The sequence below is a fragment of the Acomys russatus genome, chromosome 22, assembly GCF_903995435.1.
Source record: "Acomys russatus chromosome 22, mAcoRus1.1, whole genome shotgun sequence".
In the NCBI taxonomy this organism is placed as follows: domain Eukaryota; kingdom Metazoa; phylum Chordata; class Mammalia; order Rodentia; family Muridae; genus Acomys; species Acomys russatus.
The window spans coordinates 15,400,649-15,422,219 of NC_067158.1; the positions used below are offsets into that span (position 1 = coordinate 15,400,649).

A 21,571-nucleotide genomic window follows, 5' to 3' on the forward strand; every position below is an offset into this window, starting at 1 on the left:
CAGGTGGATTGCTGTGAGTTGGAGGCCAGCCTGGTCTCCAAAGTGAGTCCAGGACAACCAAGGCTACACAGAGAAAATGTGTGTCAAAAAACAAACAAACAAAACAAAACAAACTAAATAAATAGGGGTGACCTTATGGCTCAGTGGGTAAAAGTGCTTGCTAGGCAAGTCTGGGGACCCAAATTTGATTCCCCAAACCCACAGTTACAGGAGAGAAAAAAACTCTTACAAGCTGCCTTCTGATCTCCATAACCATGCCCGTGATCATAGCCACAGACAACAACAACAAACCCAACAACAACTACACACAAACATAATAAATAAAGAATAAACAAAGGTAAAGAGATTAACTGGGCCCCCACACCCATAACATGTGGACACATTTATCCACACTCGTCTAGAGTGGGGCATTTGAAACAGAGTAAACCCTGAGAGACACACAATACCACCACCTGGACCCATGCTTGTAGTGCCTTTCCTCTTGGTGTCGGGCATTCCATGGCTTTGGAAAAATGCAGTCTCAAGATCCATCCTTAGCTTACTACAGTGCCTGAGAAGTTCCCCATGTTTCCTTGTTCATCATTACTTTTCCTGGCCTCTGGCAATCAGAGAGTTTACTGCCTGTATAGTTGTGCCTTTTCCAGAAGTCACACATCTGGAATCCTATCCAAGCCTTTCAAGGCTGGGTTCTTTCCTTATTTCCCTCACGTTTTCTCCTGGTTTGCAAACCCATTGCCTCTCAACAGTGAGCAATATTCTATTGTCTGCCACTGTCTGCTCATGTACTGACAGATGCTTTGATTACTGACAAGTTTGGGTAATTACGAGTAAAGCTGTTATAAACATCCATGTGTAGGTTTTATGTGCATGTTTTTCAGACCTTTTGAATAAATGCCAAGCAGCTTGATTGTTGGCCTGTGCAGGGAGCTGTGTTTGACTTGAGAGGAATCTCTTTTTCCTCTGGTGGCAATACAGATTGACACTAGAGCCTCACACACAGTAGGCAAGTGTCTCACCACTGAGCTATACTCCCTTGGTGGCAAGTCCTCAAACTTGCCAGGCCGGCCTTCAATGTCCTTCATAGGTCAGGATGGCCTTAAAGTTGGGATCCTCCTGTCTTAGCCTCCCAACTCACTGGGATTATAAACCTTTACCATAATATCAGCTCTTTCTTGTTATATTTTTGTAAACTTACACTGAATTATTTAGTTAGAAGAGGTTATACATAGTGAGTGAGTGTTGGTAGATCCTGTGTTCCAATCTCCTGTTGGATTTTTGATTTCAAAAACTTTCTCTTTGTCTGTGTCTGTCTTTGGAAATATAAATATTTAAAGTTTTTGATTAATTTTAACTTCTCTCTGTTTTTATGGTTTGTACTTCAAAATGATAGCTAAGAGCTTTTTGCCCTCATTTTATGAGAATGTTTGTTCTAAGACAGGTTAATACTGTTAGCTCTTAATAATCTTAGCTACACTTAAAGCTATTTTACATACAGTATAAGGAAAGCGTCTCAATTCACCTTTATGCATGTGGATATCTAATTGTTCCAGAACTGTTTTTTTTTTTCAACTACTTATTCCCTATCATATTACTGGAAGTGTCTTGTGGGAAACTGGCTCATGTGATGAGCAGTGACCCTTTTCCTTTTGGGATGTGCTTCTGCACCCAGCACGCAACAGTGTCTTAATCACCAACAAGCTCCACCAACAAGCAGTGTCACTTCTCCAGCTTTTTTCATCTGCTGCTGAAGTTTTCTTTCACTCAAAAAAATGCTTCCCAATCTCTTTGTGATTGACTTGTGATGTGTGGTTTGTTCAGAAATGTTCTTTTGGAAAATTTCCTAGTTTCTTTCTGTTGCTCATTTTGATTTTAACTCTATTAGGCTTGGAGAAAGGTTCTTTGTGATTTCTATCATTTAAATTTTACTAGAAAGCCCCACAATCACCTGTAACAGGGAATGATAAATGGAGCACAGTCTATTTTGCATATGACTTTTTGATGAAGAGTGGGCATGTTGGATGTCCTGGCATCAATGAACACTGAAAATAAGTTTGCACTTACTACAATATTTTAATTTTAGTGTTTGTTTGTTTTTGCTTCATTTTCCTTCCATAAGATTTCTTTCAAGGTGGGATAATCTCCGTTGCTCTCCAAGGCCTCTGGTTCTTCCCTCGCCCATCTTAAAACTGGGTGTGGATTTCTGTTGAGTCTTCAGCTCACCTCCCGGCCTGCCCTTCTGCCCCTGGTGGCCTGTTGGTGAAGCTGGCCAGGGAGGTGGTGGCCCACACACAGCCTGCAAGGTACAGATTATCATCTTCTCTTGGTGCAGTGGCTTTTTGGCATTTTTTTCCTCTCCTAGTTATGCGCCTACGTGTCTTTGGTCCATTTCTGGAGTTCTGAAATGGATGTTTTCTTATATACATCCAGCTTTGCGCTTGGATTTAGGGTCAATTATTTGATAATTTCCTCACTGAGATACAGCCAGTAGTGCAACAGCTGAGTTTCACTTTTTGCTCTTCTTATTCTCTTCCCAAAGGAAAATGTTGCTGAAACAAATAAATTTATAGTTACCTGGCTCTATAATAATGTGTATACATTCTTGCTTTAGATGGTCACATGGCTCTGGAGTTTTAGCAATTGCACACTGGAACACTGGCTCTGTTGACATCTGTTGCTGGCACCAGACTTGGGGCTTGATGTCCAACCATGGGTATTTAGATGGGAAAAATGATATAATGATGAAAAATTTTTAGTTCTCATAACACACATATATGTGAAATTGTTATAAACTATTCTCTCAAAGAGACCACACATCATTGAGATTTCTCTCCTAAATTCTCCTATTCGTTTGCTTTTTCATCAATACTATACATTTGCATATTTACAAATTGATTTCTTTTAGACGTCTCCCTATTCATGCAGTATAAAGACATGGATGACTCAGTGTAAGTGATGACAAGGGAGGCCTGTTTGATTCTGTGATTTTGATGCAGTGTTTTTCTCTATGTACTACTTAACGCACAGCATGTTGGGAAAACATGGGTGAGAAAATGCAGAGTAGGAGACGTAGGGACCAGTCCATTCTGCGAAGGACATTCGGCTTCGTGCTCACACCAGAGTTCCATTGCAAGGCTTTAAATCAAAGCGTCACCCCATCACATATCTGTACTAGGCAGGATAGCCATCCAGAGAAGATAACCACACTAAATTTGCTGCCCCGAGCTCTGGGCTCAGACTTTGTTGTACCCACATGCTTTGGAGTTCTCATGCTCAACATGTGATGCAATCCACTTAGGTTGGCTACGTCGTTCACTCTGAGGTTGACACACACACCGATAATGATGCAGACCTCTGCTTGTCCAGAGCGTGCTTAATGAGGTAGGATGGAAATGACTGCATGTTCTTCCCACAATGCCCTCAGAAACATGTTAAACACGTGCTAAAGTCAAAGTTGGATTAAATGTTAAGCTTTGTTTATACTGTCAAAATTTTGCAAATAACTGTTGAGCAGTGCACCTTTAAAAACCACAGATTCACGGACATTCTAGTATGAGACACTTAAGCCGGACTCTCTAGAGATGTCTGTGAGGTCTTCAGTGTGAACTGCCATTCTTGTGTGCCTCTCTGCCTACTTAACTCTATTTGGCTTCACTCTGGTTCACCTGAAATTCCTTCCTGCGGTGTAGGCAAAAAAACAGAGCAGAGCAGAGCTGAGGTGGGTCTCTGCAGGGCGGGAACTTCTTTAGGCGCCCAGCAGCAGTGGTATCATAAATAGCTGGTTATATAACTTGCACTTTGCATTTCCCAGTTTCTAGAATAGGAATCATTGCGAAATATAATTTTCAAAATGTATGACCTTTTTATTCCACTGCCTGTATATGAGATGACCTGTTTTGAATTTCTGAGAAAACGTGGGTAGCCAAGTGGGCATTTTACTGAATTGACAATTCATTGTTTTTATTTGAAATAGAATAAAGGATAAAAGGCATTTGTTTTACAACACAGAACTAGGGATCGAACAGTGCATGGTCTGTTTGTTTTCTTAAAATTGTTTAGCAACCATCTAGTTTGTTTGATAATTCCAGACAATAAGTTTTATCATATCCATCCTTCCACTCCTCCCAGGTACCGCCCACCTTCCTTAACTCTGCAACTTTGTGTGCTCAGTTTTGTTTAATCCATAAAGACCATTTTGATCTGTTTGCATAGTTTATAGAGTCTGGCCACTCCCTGTAGCATAATCGACTTGCCCAGGGGAGCACCATTGAAAGAAACCTGTTATCTACGAGTAAGACTTCATGCCCAACTCATGCTCAACTTCCTCCTCCATGCTGAGATTTTGTCTGCCTTGGCCTTTCACAGTTTTTCTGCATATTGTCATAATCAATGTGAGTTCATATGTGCAGCAACCTTTTGTGTCTGGAAGATGCCGTTTCCTTACAGCCACCCATAGCTCCTGGCTCTTAATAACCATCTTCCCCATCTTTCAGAATGATCCCCAGGCCATGAGAGAAAGGGTGTGACATAGACATTTCATTTGAGGAGAACCATTCTGCATTCTCTCTTAACTGCTAGTTCACTGTTTTGACACTCTCTTTAGAAGTCTCGGATTTTGAACTCTCAAGTGTCCGACATCTATCTCCTCCAGCGTTTCTTCTGTACTGTAACATTTATAAAGTACAACGCCATATGCAAATCACTTGCGGATTTTTACTGCCTATGCTATGCTTAGGCCCCTTTGGTTCTAATGTCACTCTCTGGCATGGATTTACTGTACTTCTTTGTGGCTCATCAGTGTAACAGCCTCTTCTAGTGCTGTCTTCCCTCACAACTTTTCCTAGTTTCCTTCCTCTAAGGAATTTTAAAGTTAGAGTTATCAGAACGTTCATGGGGTGATTGCATTTTGATTTGCATCATATTACATCTGTGTATTATAACTTATGACTCATAGTTATAATATTATGAATTCTAAATCTTTTTAATGCTGCACTGAATATTAAAATAATCTTATAATTTAAATTATGAGTTAAAAGTTTATCATATTTTACATGCTACTAAAATGTAAATTTTTCTTAAAATTGTGGAGGCTTTTCTTTGATAAAATGTTACTCCCTTTAAATTTTTATATATTTTTAAAAATTAAAATAGGATTATATTACTTTCCAGCTTTCCTTTCCTCCCTCTAGCTCCTCTCAGGTAGTCTTCCTCCCACTCTTCTCATGGCACCCCACCTGCTCTGAAATTGATAGCTTCTTCTTCTTTGATTATTATTTAATGCACCCATATATAGTATGCATGTGACTGCACAAATATGTAAACACAACTAATGAGTCCATTTTGTTGTTTGTGTTTACATGGTTCCCAGGCTGACTCCTTTGTATTTGATAACAAATAAGGGGAATCATATTCGTTTTCATATTATAATAGTTTCTTATTTTCAAAATATTCATTATTTTCCTTGTTTTATTAATTCTGTTGATCCAAAATTTAATTTTTTCTTGTCAATAAAGTTATGTAATTCTCTTTGTAAAAAACCACAAATGTTTATTAATATCTCTTGTATATATATTTTGTGCTTCTAAAGATTGCCAAATAGTCCCCTACTGTATTTTTTTTATTTTTATTAATTTATACAGATTATATCTCAATTTTTATCCCCTTGCTTGCCTTCTCCCGTTCCTCTCTCCCTCCATCTTTCACCCTATTCCCATGCCCTAGGTTTGTGACAGAAGGGGACCTCCTCCCCCACCATATGATCACAGCCTATCAATGCTCATCTTGGTAGTCTGCCTATTCTTTCTCTTGAGTGCCACCAGGCCTCCCCACCAAGGGGAAGTAGTCAAATATGGGGCACCAGAGTTCATGTCAGAGTCAGTTCCCACTCTCCACATGAATGTAGATAATATCCTGTCCCTTGACTAGATCTGAGTAGGGGTTCAATATTTCTGCATGTATTGTCTTTGGTTGGTGCAGTAGCTTGAGCAGAACCCCTGGGCCCTGATCCACCCATCATGATGTTCTTCCTGTAGGTTTGTAGGACCCTCTGGATCCTTCTATTTCCCTATTCTGTACTTTTCTCACCTAGAATCCCAATATGAGGTCCCCACACCTATCCCAATCTCCTGGTAAGTTAGGATTTTCAGGGACATCCCTGTTGGGCTAGTGTCCAATTATAAGTGAGTATGTACCATGTGATTCTTTCTGAGTCTAGGTTAACTCACTGAATATGATCATTTCTAGTTCCATCCATTTGCCCACAAAATTAATGATCTTCTTGTTTTTAATAGCTGAGTAGTATTCCATAGTGTAAGTGTACCACAGTTGCTTTATCCATTCGTCGACAGAAGGACATTTAGGTTGTTTACAGGTTCTGGCGATTATGAATAAGGCTGCTATGAACTTGGTTGAGCATATATCCTTGTTGTTTGGTGGAGCACCTTTTGGGTATATTCCAAGGAGTGGAATAGCTGTGTCTTGAGGTAGCCCTATTCCCAGTATTCTGAGAAAGCACCAGATTGATTTTCAAACTAGTTGTACAAGTTTGCACTCCCACCAGCAATGAAGGTGTGTTCCCCTTTCTCCACATCCTCACCAGCATGTGGTGTCACTTGAGTTTTTGATCTTGGCCATTTGGATGGGAGTAAGATGGAATCTCAGGGTCATTTTGATTTTCATTTCTCTGATGACTAAGGGCATTGAGCATTGCTTTAAGTGTTTCTAAACCATTCAATACTCTGTTGAGAATTCTCTGTTTAGTTCTGAGCCCCATTTCTTGATTGGGTTATTTGTTTTGGTGGTGGTGTTTAATTTCTTGAGTTCTTTATATATTTTGGATATTAGACCTTTGTCAGATGTAGGGATGGTGAAGATCTTTTCCCAGTCTGTAGGCTGTTGCTTTGTTCTCTTGACAGTGTCTCCTGCCTTATAGAAGCTTCTCAGCCTCATGAGGTCCCATTTATTAATTGTTGACTTTAAGGCCTAGGCTGTTGGTGTTCTGTTCAGGAAGTTGTCTCCTGTGCCAATATGTTCCAGGCTCTTCCTCACTTTTTCTTCTAATAGATTTAGTGTTTCTGGTTTTATGTTGAGGTCTTTAATCCACTTGGACTTGATTTTTGTGCATGGTGATATATATATGGGTCTACTTGTGTTTTTCTACATGTAGACATCCAGTTTAGACTAGCACCATTTGTTGAAGATGCTATCCTCTTTCCATTGAATAGATTTGGCTTCTTTGTAAAAAATCAAGTGTCCATTTGTGTATGGATTTATTTCTCGGTGTTTGATTTGATTCCATTGATCAACCATCCTATTGCTATGCCAGTACCATGCTGTTTTAATTACTGTTGCTCTGTAGTACAGCATGAGATAAGGTATCGAGACTCCTCCAGAGGATCTTCTATTGTATAGGATTGTTTTAGCTATTCTGGGTTTTTTGTTTTTCCATATGAAGTTGAGAACTGATCTTTCAATATCTTTTAAAAATTGTGTAGATATTTTGATAGGGATTGCCTTGAATCTATAAATTGCTTTTGGTAAGATGGCCATATTTACTATGTTAATTCTCCTGATTCATGAAAAAGGGAGATCTTTCCATCTTCTGATGTCATCTTCAGTCTCCTTCTTCAGAGATTTTAAGTTTTTTTTTCAAACAAGTCTTTCACTTGCTTGGTTAGAGTTATTCCTAGATATTTTATATTGCTTGTGGTTATTGTAAAGGGTGTAGTTTCCCTAAATTTTCCTCTGCATGATTGTCATTTTATATAGGAAGGCTACTGGCTTTTTTGAGTTAATTTTGTATCCAGCCAATTTGCTGAAGGTGTTTATCAGCTTTAGTAGTTCTCTGGTGGAATTTTGGGGGTCACTTATGTACACTATCATGTCATCTGCAAATAAAGATAATTTGGCTTCCTCTTTTCCCTTTGGATCCCCTTGATCTCCTTTTGCTGTCTTATTGCTCCAGCTAGAACTTCAAGAACTGTTTTGAAGAGATATGGAGAAAGTGGGCAGCCTTGCCTGGTCCCCGATTTTAGAGGACTTTCTTTGGCATCTCTCCATTTAATTTGATGTTGGCTAATGGCTTGCTGTATATAGCCTTTATTATGTTTAGGCTATGTGCTTTGAATCCCTGATCTCTCCAAAACTTTAAACATGAATGGGTGTTGGATTTTGTCAAATGTTTTTTCTGCATTTAAGGAGATGATCATGTGGTGTTTTTTTCTTTCAATTTCCTTATATGATGGATTGCATTGATGTATTTCCATATATTAAACCATCCCTGCATGCCTGGAATGAAGCCTAACTGGTCATGGTGAATGATATCTTTGATGTGTTCTTTTATTGTTTGTGAGTGTTTTATTGAGTATTTTTGCATCAATGTTCCTAAGAGAAATTGGTCTGAAATTCTCTTTTTTTGTTGGGTATTTGTGAGGTCTAGGTATCAAAGTGACTGTGGCCTCATAGAATGAATTTGGTAATGTTCCATCCATTTCTATCTTTTAGAGTAGTTTGTAGAGTAATGGTATTAGCTCTTCTTTGAAGGTCTGGTGAATTCTGCCCTGAAACCTTCTGGTGCTGGGCTTTTTTGTGGTTGGGAGACTATTAATTATTGCTTCTATTTCTGTAAGGGAAATAGAATTATTTAGTTTGTTTATCTGACCTTGATTCAATTTTGGCAATTAGAATCAATCAAGGAAATTGTCCATATCCCTTAGATTTTCAAATTTTGTGGCATATATGCCTTTGAAGTAGGATCTTATGATTCTTTGTATTTCTTCAGTGTCTGTTGTTATGTCTCCCTTTTCATTTCTGATTTTGTTGATTTCAATACTGTCTCTCTGCCTTTTAGTTAGTTTGGCTAACGGTCTGTCTGTCTTGTTGATTTTCTTAAAGAACCAGCTCTTGGTTTTGTTGATTCTTTGAATTGTTCTCTTTGTTTCTAATTTATTGATTTCGGTCTTGAGTTTGATTATTTCCAGACATCTTCTCCTTTTGGGTGTTTCTGCCTCTTCTTTTCCAATTTCCTTATAAAGGCACTTAATGCTATGGATTTTCCTCTTAGCACTGCTTTCAATGTGTCCCACAGATAGGGTATGTTGTTCCTTCATTTTCATTGAATTTAAGGAAGTCCTTAATTTCTTTATTTCTTCCCTGACCCAGGTGTCATTACATAGAAAGTTGTTTAGTTTCCTTGTGTGTACGCTTTTTGTTATTTCTGTTGTTGTGAAGTCCAGCCTTAGACCATGGTGATCTGATACGATACAAGGTATTATTTCAATCTTCTTATATCTGTTGAGGCTTGCTTTGTGGCCTACTATGTGATCAGTTTTGGAGAAGTTTCCATGGGGTGCTGAGAAGAAGGTATAATCCTTTGTGTTTGGGTGAAAGGTTCTGTAGATATTTGTTAGATCCATTTGATTCGTGACATTGGTTAGTGTTGATATTTCTGGGCTTAGTTTCTGCTTCAAAACCCTATCCGTCAGTGAAAGTGGGTTGTTGAAGTCTCCCACTATTAATGTGTGGGGATCGATGTGTGGTTTAAGTTTTGTTAATAGTTCTTTTACAAATGTGGGTGCCCTTGTTTTGGGAGTGTAGATGTTCAAAATTGTGATGTCATCTTTGTTGACTTTACCTTTGATGAGTATGAAGTGTCCTTCCTCATCCCTTTTGATTTATTTTGGTTTGAAGTCTATTGTATTAGATATTAAAATGGCTACACCAGCTTTTTTCTTGTGTCTGTTTGCTGGAATATTTTTTCCAGCCTTTTACTCTGAGGTAATGTCTGTCCTTGTGGCTGAGATGTGTTTCTTGAATGCAGAAGAATGTTGGATCTTGTTTATGCATCCATTCAGTTAGTCTGTGTCTTTTTATTGGAGAATTGAGACCATTGATGTTGAGAGATATGAATGACCAGTGACTGTTAAGACCCTTGATTTTGATGTTAGTTGCAGTAGAGAGTTTGTGTGGTTGTGTTTTTGTGACAGGGTAGTTATCTGTTTTCCATTTAATTTTGGTTGTAGCTTGTCCCTTTGGGGGTGGAGATTTCCTCCTAGTAATTTCTTTAAAGCCGGATTTGTAGATAGGTATTGTTTGAATTTGTCATGGAATATTTTGTTTTGTCCATTGATGGTTATTGTTGGTTTTGCTTTCTGATTGTTGTTGCGTGGCTAGATTTTGTTCTATCCTCTCTGGTCTGCCCTGCCTCTCCCAAGAACGTGAGAGTCCCTGCTAGGTTGTGGAGCCTGTTTAGGCTGGGTCTGCAGTGACCAATTGTGCCAGGACAGTCCTCTGGGGCTAGCAGTTAGGTTTCTGCCCAGCTCTGCTCAGACAGCTGCTGTTTGAGTCCCAGTAGTATCTCTGGTCTCAGACCAAGGCGCTGTGGCTGTGTGTCCCCGGTCTCAGACCACGCTGCTGTGGCTGTGCAACGTGCCCTCAACCATCTGGGTCCCCATGTGGCCCCTGGGCTTTCTGTGGACTGGCATGGGGCAGGTGGGGGGGTGTCTGGGGACAGATCCACCTGTTTTCACGAGATTTCCCTAGGCCAGGAACTCTGATGCTTCCCTGCTGGGATTTCAGTCCCAAATAATGAGTTCCCACTGCCAAGCAAGGCCACAGCTCACAGCTCGCACACAGCTCACAGATGGGGTCTTGTCCAGGTGCTGGGGACTAGGTTGCCGTCAGTAATGTCTCAGGTCTCAGCCCATGCTGCTGTAGCTGAGCTTGAGCCCTCTGTGGCTGAGTGTCCCTGGTCTCAGACCATGTTACAGCTGGGGAACGTGCCCACAGCCATCTGGGCCCTTGTATGGCACCTGGGCTTTCTGTGGATGGGCATGGGGCAGGTGGGGGTGTCTGAGGACTGACCTACCCGTTTCCCTGAGATTTCCCTAGGCCAGGAGCTCTGGTGCTTTCCTACAGGGATTTCAGTCCAAAGTACAGAGTTGGCACTGCGAAGTAAGGCTGCAGCTCACAACTCGCAGCTCGCAGGCTGGGTCCTGTCCAGGCTCTGGGGACTGGTCTGCCATCCTCCATGGGGCACTGGATGACTGGAGGTCTGACTCATCCGTAGTCCACACTGTGTGGATCTCTCTCTTCCAGTTATCTCCAGCTCCCGAGGTCGATGGCTCCCAGTAGAGTCTGTGGTCTCCTCCCTGCAGATCAGACACCATTAGGCTTTGTCACCGCCATCTTTGCTCCCTGTATTTTTTATTACTGATTATTTTTTAAAGACACATAGATGTTAGCAATTTTATGGTATAATTGGCTACCTACATAAAATCTTAGGAATTTTAAAAACAAGTTATTACATTTTCATGAGTGTTCTGTAGTAACACATAGAACCAATGGTATTTTTGCCCCCCTTTTATGTCTAAAGCTTGAACAGGGCTCATAACTTTAGGGCATGGCTCATTTCTACTTGTTTATTTCCTTGCAGCATGGAAGAGTGTGAGGCTCTGTGTACCAGGCTGGCCATAATGGTGGAAGGCAGCTTCCGGTGTCTTGGACCCCCTCAGCACATCAAGAGCAGGTACTGAGTCTCTGCCTGTTTCAGTGCTCTGGTCAACTCAGCAGCAGGATGTCCTGTTGGAATAAAGGCTCTTTCTAAATGGTTTGGTCCAATTAATTCCTCCTGACACCTCCTGAAGGGCCTGGGAGCTTAGGGCCAGTTCGAATAACTATAATTATCAAGTCAAAGACACAGCAATTCTCAGCCGTTTCCTTAAAACATTTTGCTTCCTTTTTCCCAGGAGGCACTGTGCCCTCATTGTTTTGACAAAAAATGTGAGGGGAAGATGATTGTAGGGTCCTGATAAAGTGTAGAGGAAAAATGACCCCCCCTGCTTGCTCACAGAGTGCTTCGTGAGAACATGGTACCACTCCACACTTCGCCCACAGATTATGCCAGAATGCCAGCTTTATCACAAGATGTGTGCCTAGAAAGGTGTCTGACAGCACAGGAGGCTAAAGGAGCCACGGTGGTTCCTATCCGTTATGGCTGATGAAGACCTAAAGACATTTTTTTTTCTGTGTTTATAAACCTATTAGATCTCTCTTCCATTAACCGTCTCTCCATAGCTTCCTTTCACTTACTCATCGGAAGATTAATTATTTTCTTATGAGTTTTTGTGACCATTTTATATCTTGTTATAACTTGTATTTTGGAATGCTTAAATAATTCTTTCCTTTTCTTTGTGTGTGTGGTATGTACTTGTGTAAGTGCTATGTGTGTGTATTTGTGTAAGGGGTGTGTGTATGTGTGTGTGTCTTAAGGATATGTTTAGGTGTTTATGGAGGCTGCAAGAGACATTGAATCCCTTGGACTTGTAGTTACAGGTTTTGGTGAGCCATCTAATGTGGGTGCTGGGATTCAAACTCTGGTATTCTAATAGAGCAGTAAGAGCTCTTGACTACTGGGCAATCTCTGTAGCTCCATTGAATGATTTTCTAAATTCCTTTAGATTGTTTAATCATAATTATTATAGAGAGCAATGTAGTCCTTTCTCTTCCTATCAAAAATAGTTTATTTTAGCATACACCCTATCATGATTACATTCTCCCCTTTTTCTATTCCTCCCAGTTCATCCCTGTTTTCCTTCCATCTAAATCCACTCTCTTTCTGTCTATAGAATAAGAGAGTACTTTATGTTGAAAATCTTTTCACTTTCATTTGGTGTTTTTAGGTCAGAATTAAGCAACATTCTTAGCAGTTATATGTACTTGCTGTGTATGCACATATATGTAATGTGCAGTGACCTTTACTTTATGGAAACCATATCACTCAGGGTGGAAATAGCATGTGAAGGGTAACTGACATGTTTCTAGTAGCTCCAAGTAAAGCAGTGTGATATAGGGAGGGCTCACCTTCCTGTTTCTTATTCTTATGGGCACTCATTTGGGAGATGAACCTGTTAGAAGCTTTTGTTACTATGTGCTCTGCTTACCTTTACTAAGTATCATCAGAAAAACAAAACCACTCCACGCTCTCTAACCTTTATGCATGCTTGTATGCAGCTTTATAGCCTGATCCTGATTGTCTGATGATTTATATTCAAGTTCAGCTGCCTGCCTTTTGCTTCTTTGCTCTAGTTGGCCACAGGCATTAGGGTGAAGAAGCCCATAGGAAGAGCCATCCACTAGCCGAAATCCTCTGTGGTCTTAACAGTGACTACCCATTCTAAATTGTGGTCCTGGTAATGCGGTTATAAGTTGCGGCTGAATTGCTGGTGGGTATAAACTATAGAAGTTACTCAACAAAACCCGGCTTCTGCTATAAACCATAGAACACTGAAGTGAGTATAGTTTTTAAGAATGCAGTTTGTGTTCTCCTGTGACAAACAAGCCTATAAAACATAAACCCATGCAAATACTGTTGTGATAAAACCGTAAGGCATTGCTTCTGGATGTTTGTTCCTAGGAATCGGTGACACCATGTGAAATTGATGTAGAAAAGAGGAACTGATGTAGGGTCTCTTCCCCCTCTTCCCCATCCTTGGAAATAAAGGAAAGTGCTCATCAGTAACATTCTGCAAGGAGCAGAGCGCTCATTTGTCTCATCCCTAGCCTTCCTCTCTGACTCTGTAGGGGCAGATCCAAGGAACAGGGATATCTCCCTGCCTCAGTTTGTGCCACTGACTTTCTTGCCCATATATAGTATCCCACTGCTATCCTCCTTCCTACCATGTATGTATTATTTCTTTTGCTGGTTCTAAACACAGCCCACATGCACCCAATAATCAGAGAAAGCCCCTTAACAATACCTACCCACCTTTCTGCTGCTATGTAGATACTAGGTCTCACCCTGTGCTTGCTCAGACCTCCTACAGGTAAGGAAGCAACACCCTTGAAAAAAATAACATGTTACTCAAGTCTCCCAGAATAGGGACCACACAGGCCATATGGGAGATCATGAGTCAGAACATGCGTACAAGGGCTTTCAGTGTTTCTATTGAAAACAGGTGACACAGTTCAATTGGGCATAAGATAAGGCAGACCACATGATATGGGGCATAGATAATTATGGAGTCCCAATGGGATGGTGATAGAATGGTGGGCACTGCATCAGTTGGTTTCCTTTGCAGAATGACTTTGTAAGAGGACTTTTCCATCTGGCCGCCGTTGGAGGGAAAACATATCTAGAACTAGTGAGGCCTTGAGACACAATAGCGTCAGAAACTCAAAATAACCACAAAGACCTATCCCAGGATGACTGAAGCTGAGCCTCAGGGCCCCTGATGCAGCACCATCCCATCCTGCCTGCCCTATGAAGGTCACAGGTGACAATGTGCAGAGGAAGACAGGATGCTCGGGCTTTGCTGAGGTCCTGGATTGCTCCCCTGACGCCATTTGCTGGAGTTTAATTTTTCTTAGAATATTGACGTCTTTTCAGTGCCATTCTGAATACCACATATTCACAACATTTAAAGGTTACGGAGTTTTAGCACAGAAAAACTGCAGTTCAGGACTCTTCACCACTCACACAGAATTGTGTGTGATGATGACCATTGCCCATGGCAAAGGGCCCAGAAGATGTAGTGGCAGGGGACCCACTAATTGAGGGGCATGTGGAAAATGAACTCTTATTTTCAATCTGATGCTGGTTTTTACCTAAGTTATAATTTAGGAAATATTTTCAACATGAGGGCTTTCAGTAAATTTAAAGCTGTTTTGCTTTTGACATTTAAAACTTTCCTTAGCAAAGCATCTGGAGGTGGCCTTGACATACTATGTCCACTTCTGTGCTCACAATTTGACAGAACCAACCTGCACATACCATCATGCCAGGTGACATCAGATGAGCCCATGGGACTTGTACACATGTACCATAGAGAGCCTACATGGTAACAATCTGAGCAGGAAGAGCACTTTAAGATTGAAAAAAATGTGCCGGGCATGGTGGCACATGCCTTTAACCCCAGAACTCAGGAGGCAGAGACAGGCGGATCACTGTGAGTTCGAGGCCAGCCTGGTCTACAATGTGAGTCTAGGACAGCCAAGGCTACACAGAGAAACCCTGCTTTAAAAACCAAAAAGAAAAAAGAAAGATTGAAAAATGTGGGTGTCTCTTGGACCTTGAAGTATAGAAAATTTGGCCAAGGATATATTAAATATTAGATTGCATTGGTTTAAAAAATGCAACTGGAATCCTAATAGGAGAACAAGCAGAAAAAAAATTAGATTTCAAAGTTGCTATGAAAGGAAGTCCTCGGGCAGAATAAACTTAAGATGGCTGTGCTGAATGTTCCTGGTCCAGCTCTGGGCTTTGGGGCCTTCACCAGGCTTGCTCAAATGGCATTGTTTCCCTTGTGGATCTAATAATTCCTGTTTATGTGAAGCTTTCTTGTGTATGTAAGATGCTTCATAGCTTCCACAGCCCCTGAAGCAGTCCCACCCAGCTGTAACAAAGAAAAACACTGACAGATGTCCCCCAGAGGGCTGCTTCAGGCTGACCTTGGCTGCGTCAGCTGCGACTTTGTTCCACGTTCTCATAAAACATACAGATTTAGATGCATTGAATTGGGAGGATAAGGACTTAGATTTCCAGAAGTGGATTGAGCAGTAGTTTCTGCTTTTCTCCTAACAATACATACCCACTCATCTGCTGCTAGCTAGACACTAGGTCTCACCCTGTTGCTTGCTCCTTGGTGGGGAGGGAAAGGGATCGTGGCAGGAGAAAGGAACAAATGGATGGGCTTCTTTTCCAGGTTTATCTTTTGTGCCCTGGGTGGACCTTGCTTTTCATAGCCTCTATGGTGCACATGAGAAGCACACCCTGTCTTCTTTTAGCCCCAGTGTAGTCCCTGTGTGCAATTTAAAGACACAGCCTGAAGCTAAACGGCTGATAGGTTTGGACACTCTCTTAGTCACGGTTTCCCTAAGGGTCCTTCCATGCTCTTTTAAATCCACCTTGGGCCTGTTCTGACTTGCACTCTCTCGTGGACCACCTCCCACCAATGACTACTCTGTAGTTCCATTGCAGATGCCCAGGGTCATTCTCCCTCCCCCGTTCCTCCCGCCCTGCTGATGCCGATCACTCTCCCTTGGTGCTTCTGCCTTCTCTTGGTAGTGTTAGCCTGCTTCTCCTCTTTGCTATGTGATTAACTCTCCCTTCCAAGTGACCTGGCTGATCAGGTTTAATTTCCTTGAATCTGACCCATTACACCTTCTGCTGGCGTATGCCTGGAGAATGCAGGCTTTGCTCTTTAATCTTCCCAAGCATCACTTGGTGCTCAGCATCCATGTTATCTGATGACAGTGGCAGCCCGTGCCAGAAGCCCTGGTTTAATAATACACAGGAGAGGTGGATCACGAGAAACATACTTGGCTCTACAATGTTTAAGCACTGGTTCATTAGCAGGGCTATACAGTCATGGAAATCACCTGTCCCCTATTTCCTAAATACTGTTCTTGTGCTTTATTCTCAGCCTCCAGCCTTCATGTTATAGTTTCCTAAGTGTCTTCTAGGATACTTGTAGGCAGATTAAAAAATAACTTTAACCTTAACGTTCAAAATCCAAGATGTCTTAAAAATGTTGTTTGTGTTCATGAGCTGAGGCCCAACCAAGTTCAGATGTAAAAATCATACAGTAAAGCTGCATGGTGATTTGAGTGAGAAACCGTAAGCTCATCTATTTCAATACTTGGTCCCCTTTTGATGGTACTGTTTGGGGAGGTTATAGAACCTTTAGGTAACAGAGATGATGGAAAGTATGTAACTGGGGCAGGAGGGGTGCTTTGAGGGTTTATAGTCTCACCCCATTTCACATTCTGTCTACTTCCTTTATGTGATTGGCATGTGCTCTCTCCGCTTCCCGTTTCTGCCTTCCGCTGCTGTGCCTCCTTGCCATAAAGGGCTCTATCCCTCTGGAACCAGATGCCAAAGAAATTCTTCCTTCCCTAAGCTGGTTTTGGTCACAGCAACATAATGATAATTGATACACTCTATTATTTTAATACAAAAGAGCCAGCCATGGGATCCCGCTGGTGGGAATCACTTTAAAGAGTTATCTTGATTCGTCCTGATTTTGCTTAGCACTGACTGCTCCTACTCATGGAAATGAGAAGGTTCCTTCAAAACAGGCAGTGGCATCTGAATATATGGCCAGGACTTACAGTGCCATTTCAGGAGTGAGTGTTCATAGGGGAAACTACATGCTTTCTGTCCTCACACATTGATCTCCTCCCTGCTCTTCCTTTCTCCCCAGACCCTGGAATCTTTGGTCAAGGAGTCTTCCCCATACACAGCCCATCCTTTGGGACTATGGGCTGCCATACCTGTGCACTCTTCCCAGAGCACTCCCCAGATGCATTTCACATTTCTAAAATGTGGATTTTTATTATTTTTAATTTTGTGTTTGTTTTTCTGTCTGTTTATGGGTTTGTGCCTGTGAGTGTGATTGTCTGCAGCGGCTACAGGTTTCAGATTTCCTTAGCGTTGGCACTAGACAGAGGTGATGTGAGCTGCCTCACATGGGTTCAGGGAACTGTACTTGGGTCCCCTCAAGGAGAGGTACTTACTCTGAGCCTCTGAGCCATTTCTCAAGCTGGCATATTTTATCTTTTTTTGATAATGACAGAACATCTTTCCGCCTTGAGACCTCTCTCAAACAGTTTTCTATTGTCCATTATATATTTGAATCTTTATTTTATCGTTAAATTGTGAACCATATTCTTTTTTCAAGGAAAATAGCACCAGCCACCCTGATAGAGGCAGGTTTATTGACTTGGCTATCTTAGTTTGTACATGATGCAAATTCAATAGCTGTATATTGGCACTGGTTCGCTGATTCTTGTCTGCCTAGTAAGGCTTGCTTCTAAACAGCTGCCTCCGCCCTGCCTATCACACCTACGTATAGGCAGTAGATAACAGAGGAGGAGGAAAGTCCTGGGAAAGCCTGTGAACGGTGTGCCCACTCATATTTCCCACATTAAATTTCATCTAGCAACTTGGGCTTGGGTTCCATTAGTTTCTTGGCTATCATGAAATTTTAAGAAATGCAGACTTGAAGCTGCCTCCATTCCTACTTAAGATAAAAATGGATTTCCATAGCTGAGAGGGATCCAAAAAACAAATCACAAAAGCAAAAACAAAACCAAGGAGATGTTGAATGGACTTCCAAAAATGCCAGCCATTTTCTCAATTTTCTCACTTGAAGGTGAATTATTAGGTTGAGCAGGCTTAAGCTCTAGGAATCCTGGAATTCCTATCCCATGATTCGAAGTAGCTCCAGTATATTTAAAGTCACCACAATGAAGCATATGGTGTCACATAAGGTAATATATTAATTCGCAGCTTTCCAGACAGTCAGAGCTTGTGAGCTTAAAGAGCAGTACCATTCTTCTTAGTTTTGAAAAGAAAATCCACCAACACCTTTGTAGAAGACCATATTTCTTCTATATAGTGGAGATGACTTTATGAGTGAGCTCATCAGAATCTCCCTCCCTGCCCGCTTCTGGGGTGTGCGGCGTGTGTGTGTGTGTGTGTGTGTGTGTGTGTGTGTGTGTGTGTGTGTGTTCATGCACATGAGCAAACCTCCTTGGGTACTGATATTTTGTCTTAGGCAGTTAGGGATTCATTCTCTAATCTTCTGGGCACTATACCTTGAGCAGTCCTGACAGCCCTGGTAGGCGCCTTCACTCAGCACATTCATAACACACCTGCAGGGAGCAGCAACAGCTGCAGGCTGCACCTGCTCCTTTTTCTGGCCTTGGAGCTGACTTAAGACATAAGACTGAGAGTGCCATAAACTGTCCCCTCAGGAATGAAAAAAACCAGCACACCGCTGACTGTTGACTTTACAGCCTGAAGTATACTGAGCCAAGCCCTGAGGAAGAAGGAAAATGATGGTTGTTTAGTTATAAGTTATAACAAAGGGTTTTTTTTTAAGCAAAGAAAATCCTTATGATTATGAGAATTTTCATTGTTTTGAGCTGCCAAACACAAAGGCTTTGAGAACTGATGGCACTCTTAAGTATGTTTGTTAGCCATTTAACATGAAATACAGTCTTCTACAAAGGTGTTGGTGGATTTTTCTTTTCAAAACTAAGAAGAATGGTGCTGCTCTTTGAGCTCACAAGCTCTGACTGTCTGAGAAGCTGCGAATTAATACATCACCTTATGTGACACCGTATGCTCCATCGTGGTGACTTTGATTTAATACTTCTATAAAACCTTACTATAAACATAAAAGCTCAGATTAAGACTCCATCACCAAATAACGAACTGTCTCATTTAAAAGTGAAGCAGATCATACGAGATGCTTATGTTAATTTCACAGATGGCAGCGGAAGTTGCTACAGGAGCAGACACATTGCCTGTGCTCTGATGGGGAGCTATGCACTCATGCACTATGGAATGCAACCCTCAAGTGTTTTCCTTTGGCTTAATGCATCATATAATTCAGTTGCTCAGCTAATCCACAATTAACTCTCTTTACTAGAAATAGTTTTATTAAGGAAGAAACACTTAGCTTTGCATCCTCAATGCATTTTATAGCAACTGATTCATTCCTTATATAATTTTTGTTTTCATAACATCGTGTTGCATGAACAAAATTAAGTTGTTCTAAGCTAACCACCTGGGAAGACATTCACACCCCCATGCCTTTCTCATGCTGGGTATTCTGGTGGGACACCTTTATTCTTTGAAATTCAGATTATGAGAAATGTCACCTGGAGTTGTCACTTTACCAAAGGGGAACACAGTACTTTTATTTCTCAGTGGTTTTCCTTAAAAAATAAGCAGACTGCTTTTCAGCCACAATGAAGATGGAAAATGAAATGACAGAGGCCCATGACAGCTTACGTGTATGAAAATTTTGACTGAGGACTCACACTTGCTGTGGTTCTTCTGAATTAATAGACATTTATCAGAGACGATGGCATGATTTCTGCTAACAACAACAACAACAAGAAAACCCCAAAGACTATAGTGTGTTACCAGACACATGATATCCCATGACAAGGCTCTAAGAGATTGGGGAGCATCATGCTGTGAAATGCACGTCACTTTAAGTCAGGAAATACCATTGCACATTTGTGCATTGCTGGAGGTTGAGGGGTGAACGAGCCATATCGTATATGGAGTGGACAGACAATGGAAATGAAAAAGCTTCTGCGCACGTGAGGTAAGCGTGAAGAAAGGCAAGAATGCCCATAGATTGACTTATGGAAGGGCCAGTATGAGTGGCTTCATTGGCAAGGAGGCATCTACACCACATGGGCATCAGAGAGAGGCACAAGAAAATACAGCACGAGCCGTGTTCTTAACGGCTTGACTGTAAATGGTATAGAACTTGATTGGTGTGGCACTCACTCCAGGGTAATGTTTAGATCAATTCTCCAAATGGGAAGCTATAATTCTAGGGTTAAAATGGGGGAACAAGCAGAGGCAATGATAAAGGGCTGGTCATGAAAAAATAGCCGTCACAGCTATTTCTGTCCTCTAGTTGGTCGCGAAATACAATGAACTTAAGTTGCTGTTGACAAAACACGGACGAAAGAGTGCTGAATAGGAGGCAGTTAAGACAAGACAGCATTACATCAGACCGGTTGTGATTAAGGAAAGAAGAGGCCTGGAAACATGAGCAATGAGAAGATACTGATGGTGTTAGAGAAATGGGCATGCGAGGAGAGATGGATTCTAGGTACTGGACATGGCTTTGCTGAGCTTCTGGCACGATTTGTAATGAAGAAGGGCTGTTAAGAGTCACTTATGGATTCTTCCTCTTACAGCAGGAAGGGAAACCACAAAGGCTGGGTACAAAATGCTTCTTAGTTTATCAGAGCTTTGAGCCAGGGCTTACGCTGGATTCAAGTGAGATCAGAGCCACAGAACCCTGCAGTGCCATAGGTTAGCCACTAAGTGTTTCACATGTGTTAGCCCAACTAATCCTTATTGTATAAACAATTATTGTTATAACAGAGAACAATGGGCCAAAAGAGCAAAGCAGTTCCTGAAAACACAGTTGCTACTGAAAGAGGCGATTTTAAATCTCAGGCTCTTGACCGTGTATTTCTTTTCATATCACTTTCATATTCTTAAGGGACTTTGTGTGTACACACGTGTGTGCATAAAGATAAAGAATATGTAAAGCAGAGCCTTGCTTCGAACAATGCCATGGGCACAAAGCCATGCTAGTCATGAGATACCCTTGTGGTATTTCCTTCCTGGTGCATTTCCTGAGAAAATAGCTTATTTGCTTTTGAACACAGGAGTAACTCCTTTTAGGCAATAGATTCATAGTAAGATCTTTTATTGTTTATTTATTTCCTATTTCAAAGAATATATATTTGAAACTGTTAACATATATGAAAAGTGACTATTTTCATCCAATATGAACAATAATAAACATTTTATATTATTTAGAAAGTAAATGAGGCAAACACACTAGCCTTGCTCAATCAGAGGGAGCAGGGCTTCTATTCTCTACTGTAAAATTCATTCGTAAGAAAACCGTGGGTCTACAAATTTTGGAAATTCTTTGTTTTTAATAGCTGAGTAGAATTCCATAGTGTAAATGTACCACAGTTTCTTTATCCAATCTTCTACTGAGGGACACTTAGGCTATTTCCATGTTCT

The 21,571-nt window shown here is 41.2% G+C and overlaps 1 protein-coding gene across 1 annotated transcript in view; it reads left to right on the top strand.

Annotated features, from left to right (window-relative positions):
- The window catches only part of Abca13 (ATP binding cassette subfamily A member 13), a 403,635-nt gene that overhangs the window by 358,777 nt on the left and 23,287 nt on the right, over nt 1–21,571 (top strand). The window contains exon 58 of the mRNA XM_051164717.1: nt 11,429–11,521. Coding sequence (XP_051020674.1) covers nt 11,429–11,521 — 93 coding nt within the window. The remainder of the gene's footprint in view (nt 1–11,428; nt 11,522–21,571) is intronic.